At 40.6% G+C, this 7,406-nt stretch overlaps 1 protein-coding gene and 1 long non-coding RNA gene across 3 annotated transcripts in view; one reads left to right on the forward strand and one right to left on the reverse strand.

Moving 5' to 3' along the window:
* C1H1orf87 (chromosome 1 C1orf87 homolog) overlaps window positions 1-3,371 on the reverse strand; it is an 82,915-nt gene extending 79,544 nt beyond the window's left edge. Inside the window, exons 1-2 of one of the 2 annotated variants that reach the window (XM_031669364.1) lie at window positions 3,283-3,371; window positions 2,120-2,252 (exon numbers count right to left, since the gene is read on the reverse strand). In XM_031669364.1, coding sequence (XP_031525224.1) covers window positions 2,120-2,226 — 107 coding nt within the window. In that variant the 5' untranslated portion in view covers window positions 2,227-2,252; window positions 3,283-3,371. The remainder of the gene's footprint in view (window positions 1-2,119; window positions 2,253-3,282) is intronic. The other variant, XM_021942200.2, reaches the window with a different exon arrangement.
* Window positions 3,372-3,439: 68 nt separating this feature from the next.
* Window positions 3,440-6,865, forward strand: LOC108587218. The gene is made up of 3 exons (XR_001905506.2): window positions 3,440-3,535; window positions 5,575-5,805; window positions 6,708-6,865. It is a non-coding gene; the product is annotated as an uncharacterized LOC108587218 (long non-coding RNA).
* Window positions 6,866-7,406: the final 541 nt, after the last annotated feature.

Here is a 7,406-nt window from a genome sequence, read left to right on the forward strand (position 1 = left end):
GGGGAAAGGCACCTTCCTATGAGATAAAGCTAACTTTTCACTATTTTAAAAATTAAACACTACTCCTTGCTTTCTGTTTAAAAACATACTAAGCTCCATATCCTTGGAAAAAGCAAGGGGTTTGGGAGAGAATAAGGCTAAACAAACAACCTGAGGAAGGAATGGAATTAGTAATAATATCGTCTTCCAGGTAGGAGATCTGAGCCAGGTGTCCAAACCAATTCTATTTACTTTTCTTGACAGTGACAGGGATTTGACATATCTCAAAATAATCACTTACCATATCACAGTGTCTCCTCATCTACAAAACAGACATAAACTGCATCCTAGGCATAGAATATGAAAGGGACAGCCAGGCACGGTGGCTCACGCCTGTAATCCCAGCACTTTGGGAGGCTGAGATGGGCGGATCACGAGATCAGGAGATCGAGACCATCCTGGCTAACACGGTGAAACCCCGTCTCTACTAAAATACAAAAAAAAAATTAGCCGGGCGCGGTGGTGGGCGCCTGTAGTCCCAGCTACTCTGGAGGCTGAGGCAGGAGAATGGCGTGAACCCAGGAGGTGGAGCTTGCAGTGAGCTGAGATCGGGCCACTGCACTCCACCCTAGGCCACAGAGCGAGACCCTGTCTCACAAAAAAAAAAAAAAAAAAAATATATATATATATATATGTGTGTGTGTGTGTGTGTGTGTGTGTGTGTATATATATATATAAAGAGAATATAAAAGGGACATCAAGCATTTAACAGAAAGATGTTTGATTTTTTTGTTACATGTTTTATATCTATAGAAAGACTTCAATAATAATAGCAGAATTATTTACTAAGCATGTTATTTATAATAGACACTGGAAAGGTGCTTTGCATACTTTTTCTCATTTAATCCTCACAATAACCCCATTACTAGATAGGTGTTGTTTTATCCCCACTTCATATATATAGAATCTAAGGCCAAAGATGTTAATTCATTTTCCCAATGTCAAAAGGCAAGAAAGAATCAGACCTAAGATTCGATTTCACACCTCTCAGCTCTGTAGGGATCCCAAATGGATGAATCACATGCTGCAAACCTCAGTTCCTGTGCAGTGGCAGACATTACTAACTGATTATAGCAATCACTTTGGAATCCCTCTAGACTTTACAATACTGATAGTGGGGAAGTAGAACTAATGTGACTTTCTAAAGTCTTATTAAAGCCTGTACTTCATAACAGCAGTCTTGGTGACCTGCATTCAGAGATTTTGATTCAGCAGACCTTGAGCTGGTTCCTGAATCTTTATTTTTGAGGATCCTCCCCATGATTCTGATGATTGCCAGGTTTAGTAAAAATTTCTTCTTGCACCTATGTTCAATGATACCATATCTTTGTATATTTGTTCAGTCTACGAATTTCTGAAATTGAAGATAGAGCTAAGGAAATAATCTTAGGAAGGAAAAGCAATTTTTGACTAGCTATTACTTATGGAATGCCTACTACAAGAAAGACAGATCTAGTACCTTCCCTTCTTTTTTGAGCCACTGAAACTCTGTAAGAAAGAGCTAGTCATACTCTTCTGTGCTGAAACATCTAGTGAATATTAGAAATATATGAGTGTCATCTCTTAAATGTGACTGTGATGGGTTTGGAAGAGAAGAAAGAGATCTTAGCCACGATCTGAGAAGCCCAAGCTTAGAAGAGTATCAAATACAAACAGGAGTAAGTGAAAACCTTACAATTTATGATTCTGTATTAATCCTACTCCTTTAATTCACAACAAATTGACTAATAAACCTCCCCCACTCTCCCTAAAATTACTACATGTGGTAGATTACAAGCCCGATGAGAAAAGGCAGTAATGCTCCATTAATATTTATAAATGTCTCAATGCTCTTATTTCCCATCTATTTGGAAAATCAGCCCAAGTAATTAAGGAGTATGGGGAATTATAAAGATGAAAAATACTAGGAAAACAGTGCGCATGGAAGTTATCAACACGATTTTAACTCTACTGTTGCATCTTAATGACTTCGTTTTCCATGGATGGCAGTTTTTTAAGTTTAAATTTCTGGGTGAAAAAAAAAACAATAAAACTTCATTATCATCCAAGCAACATAGGTATTTTTCAAATATGGACTTACATCTTTGGCTTCTCCACGAGGTATCGAAAGTATTTACTTCCAATGATTTTCACCATGATCTCAGGCATTGCATCTGATCCACGGGGAGTCTTCCAGGCTGAAGACATGATTCTTTTCAAAATCCCTTCAAATCCTTAGAGATGAAAATAAGTAAATTGTTCTTCTTGATTTTCCATTAGGGAACTCCATCATCCTTGTCAATAACAAGCAATAACAATAGCAGGACAAAGTGTTTCATCTGTATTACCTCACTTAACACTCCTAACAAAGGCATGAGAAAGATATTTTTAATTACTATTATCACTTTTGTTTTACAGTTGAGGAAACAGGCAAAATGTAGCTATATGGCTTACTCACATCGTATCACATCACCAGTAATTAGCCGACTTGGGAATCTCACCTAAGAGGTCTACAAGGCAGATCTACTGAGTTATCAGGTGACTCTACCTTCCTGTACTACAAGACATAGGATAGGATTCCAGTGAGGTCAGAGCAGAAACTAGGGCATTAGTGGGACATATGAAGAATCAATATTCAGTTCTGATGTTTAGTTTCTCCATTTATCAGGATAATTCCGGGTCTGTTCTACGACTTGGGGGTGAATCCAAGGAGATAATGCATCTGAAGGGAGACTGAACACAAGAGAGACAGACTTTTGTTGTGATCACTGATCTCTTTCTACAACAATCCAATGAATGTGAAATTGAGCTCCTGCACAAGATAAGCACTGGCTGTTTAAACAGAGTGATGTCAAGGGAAAAATCAGAAGTTCAGTAAATCTGGTCACAGCTGAACACTCCCTTTAAGAACCACCCAGAGACTGAAAGCCCTTTAGAAATCATTCTACTCCAAAGGCTCCCTCACAGATTGGAAAACTAAGGCCCTGAGAGGGTGTGTTATTTGACAAGGGTCACAGAGAGAATGAAGGACAGGATTGTTTCCAGTACTTGGGTCTGATGGCTAGACCAGGGTTCTTCCCAAAAGTCCAATACTAAAGACCTGCTGTGCGACGGCAGCCCCTCATTCCGGGGACCTGCAACCTCTTTGCACCTGTCTGGAATCTTCCAGACTCGGAATTCGTGATCCTCAAGTCCCCTCCCTGCCCAGCAGCTGCGTGTCGGTCCTGAGGTCTTTCCCTGGAGAGAACAGAGAGGGGTGCTTACCGCTAGGGCAGCGTTCCCACCCTGGCGGCTCAGAGTTGCGCGGTCGGTGCTTCTCCCCAGGAAGTTGACACTCTCAGACCCTGGAGACAGGACGGGGCGTGGGGACTGAGCTCAGGAATCCAGCCAATCACAGGGCCCGCGTCGCGGGCGGCGCCTCTTCCGCCCTGGTAGCTAAGGACGCAGAAGGCTGTTTCTGGGCGGGGACCAGGTTTTTCTCCACTGCCGCGGCAATGGACCCAGGCTATGGCTGCCGGTGGGTGAAGAGTCTAGGTGTTTTTGATCTGTGCCTTCTCTCTTCTTCAGCGATATGCGGGCATCCTTCTCGCCCATCTGGCTCACCTGTGTGGTCACTCTTGTCCCGCCCTTCCTCTGAGGCTTCATTTACCTTTGTGAGTTTGCACACAGTTGAGATTCGAACACAGTAGGTTCAAATCCAGACGTCTCCACTGTATGGCTTGAGTAAATCTCTTCTTTTCCCTGAGATTGTTTCCTCATCTATAAAACGGGGCAAAATAATAACAGGGTCCTAAGTGGGAGTTGGTGACTAAATTAAATGAAATTGTCGGCCGGGCACAGTGGTTCATGCCTGTAATCCCAGCACTTTGTTAGTCCTAGGTGGGCAGATCAGGAGGACAGGAGATTGAGACCATCCTGGATAACATGGTGAAACCCCGTCTCTACTAAAAATACAAAAAATTAGCGGGGCGTGGTGGTGCGCACCTGTAGTCCCAGCTACTCCGGAGGCTGAGGCAGGAGAATTTCTTGAACCTGGGAGATGGACCTTGCAGTAAGCCAAAATCCTACTACTGCACTCCAGCCTGGGGGACAGAGGGAGACTCAGTATCAAACAAACAAACAAAACCAGAATATTATACATTGATAATAATAACGTTGTGTACTATCTCTATGCCAGATCCCTTATGTGAGCTGGATAACTCTCACCTCACAAGTTAATAGTTATAAATAAAATAGTTTTACTTTATTTTAAAGAGAAAAGAAACAAGTTGGGGTATTGATAAATTACTCCAAATCCTGCAAAAGCAAGTACAGAGCTAAGATTAGAATATAGATCTGCATATCCTACATTTCCAGTAAGTTGTTATTATGCTAAAATAAACTTCAGATGATAGGCAAAGACACTTTAGATTGACTCCCAAATAGTATTGTTATTTGCATCAATGTAGGCAGCAGCAGCTCTAGCATCCATACCTCTGCCTCCTAACCTCTAGCTGTACTGTGCTTTACAGATAAATGTATCACCCACTGGCATATGCAGGCAGAGATGGACAGCACACTCAGCTCCCCTCTAGGGGTTCACTCTCTAGTGGGTGAGACACATAACCACATTCTACGATATAGAAAGTGCTAAGGGAGCAGAGAAGCAGGAACAGCTCCCTTCTGACTCCTCCCTCCCAGCCTTCACATTGCTTCCAGATCAGTCTTCCCAAGGCCCAACTCTGACAAGTCCCCTCCTATACCAAACGTCTGAAAGATCTCATCAGCCATAGCAGGTGTCTGTGGTTTCAAGACCTTCCACTAACTGACTTCAAGCTAGATCGCTAGCTTGATCTCCCACTACTTCTCCTAGGCCTGTTACGCTGCATCCAACCCAGTTTACTCACTGGCCTGAATCTCCCTTTCATATCTCTGTCTCGGTGCCTTTGTTCACTTTGTTTCCTCTGCCTATAATGCCCCTCCATTTCTCATTGTGTCAGCCTGCCTATCCATTCTTTAAGTTGGATCTCAAATGATATGTGAACTTGGGAATCAGACACCTTGAGTTCAAATCCTTGCCCTGCTAGTTCAGTGCAATCTTGGGCAAATCACTTAACATCTTTGTGCTTTAGTTTCCTCTTCCATACAATGAGGATGACTTTTTGTGAATTTTAAGTGAGTTATACAAGAAAGGAACTTAGAACAATGCCTGACACATAATGAACAATATAAATGTTTGCTGTTATTTTGCAAGAAGCCAAACTGGATTCCACAGCTGAAAGTAGCTTCTTAATCTTATATATAACCTGTGGCTTCTCTCTTAGGAAATATGTCTGTCTTTGTCTGAGAGTGTGGTATTTATTTGCTTTGGTTGTCCGGGCTTCTCCTTCTATGCTGTAGAGGGCTGAATAATGCCCCTCCCTCAAGATGTCCACCTTTAAATCCCCAGAACCTGTGAATATTATCTTCCATGGCAAAAAGAACTTTACAGATGTGATTAAGTGAAGGAACTCGAGAGGGGAAGATTATCTAAATTTTTCAGATGAGCCCTAAATGTAACCACAAGTGTCTTTTTAGGAGGGAGGTGAGAGAGATTTGATGACAGAAGAGGAGGTAAATATGACAATGGAGGCAAGAGGGTACAGGGATTTGAGGAAGGGATCATGAGCCAATGAATGCAGATGGTCTCTGGAAGCTAGAAAAGGCAAGGAAACTGATTCTACTCAAGACCCCCAGAAGGAATCTATTCTGCTGACCCCTTGACTTTAGCCCAGTGAGACTGATTTTGGACATCTAACCTTCAAAAATGTAAGACAATACATTTGTGTGTGGTAATTTATTATATTATCCATGGGAAAATTTAATGTCATGCTATTGAAGGACTCTTCTTTTCTTTTTCTTCTCTGTGTTTGTTAAATATCCAGAACAGTATCTAGATTATAGTGTGCTCTACAAAATTTTTTGAGCAAATGAATGAAGGAGAAGATAACCAAAATTGAATATTAAAATGTCTTTCTAAAAAATACTCTAATGAAAATGGTTCTCATGGGAGTTTTGTCCACCTAAAACGCTTCCCTATTCTTTCTTTCTGTGAATTGAATGCTTTCTTTGGGAATATCTTTTCCTGTTTCAAGGAGTCCTTGTGGGCATTTTCAGTCAAAGTGTTGCTTGATTATACTCTATGGCTTAAAAAGGCCAAAGTTCTTATCAATGACCCTTGAACAACACAGAGGTTGGGGTGATGACTCCTCGTGCAGTTGAAAATTTGCGTGTAACTTTTGACTCCCCCAAAACTTAACTACTTATAGCTTGCTGTTCACTGGAAGTCTTACTGATAACATCATAAATTAACACATATTGTGTATATTTTATATATATACATATATAATATAATGTATTCTTATAATAAAGTAAGCTAGAGAAAAGAAAATCTTATTAAGAAAATCATAAGGAAGAGAAAATGTATCTACTAAGTGAAAATGATCATCATAAAAGTCTTTATCCTCAACATCTTCACATGAAGTACGCTGAAGAGAAGGAGGAAGAGGAGGGATTGATCTTGCTGTCTTGGAGGTGGCAGAGCTGGGAGAAAATCTGCCTATAAGTGGACCTCCACAGTTCAAACCTGTGTTGTTCAAGGATCATTTGTATACACATATAGGAGGAAAAAAGTTTATATCTGTTAAGATTACTAGACTACAATTTTTCAGAGAGAAGGAAGTCAGCCAACAGAGAAAAGCAGAGCCAAAAATGGAGCCAGCACGGGGAAGGAGAGGAAAGCAAAGAGCCTGGATCCAGCTATGCCTGAAATTAGAGATTCCAGAACTCTCAAACACACGAGTAATAAACGTCCCTTTTGTTTACAATATTTTGAGATGACTGTCATTAATCTTTACCCAAGGAGACCTGACTAACAGAGAGACTCTTAAACTTCAGGTTATTAAATTTTATCTATGGGATACAGTTAATTGATTGGATGGCATTTTGAATTTTCCTATAAATTCTTTGATAAAGCTTGAAGGAGCAAATTGGTTTTGACCAAATTAGTTATTCTACTGAAGACTATCCTTTGACTTCATCTTGACTCTGTAGGTTTTACAAATGCCAACTTGAAACACAGTGGCATTGGGGAGAGGCTTTCTATTGTGCAGCTCTTCTACCAGTTTGATGGTATTCAGGTGAAATCTGATCTATTTTTCGGACCTGAGGGAACCTCTGCTGAGTGACCTTGAACAAGTAATTTAACTCTTTTATCTGTAAGGTGGAGAAAATAATAATTACCCTCTAAGATTATCAGGATTAGACATAATGTATCTGGAGGCCCCTGACATGCAACAGGCTTATAATAAATTATATTCTTGTTTATAACAATAGCAGCTAACATTTAGTGAACATTTAGTATGTGCCAG

The sequence above is a fragment of the Papio anubis genome, chromosome 1 (genome assembly GCF_008728515.1).
Source record: "Papio anubis isolate 15944 chromosome 1, Panubis1.0, whole genome shotgun sequence".
Classification (NCBI taxonomy): Eukaryota; Metazoa; Chordata; class Mammalia; order Primates; family Cercopithecidae; genus Papio; species Papio anubis.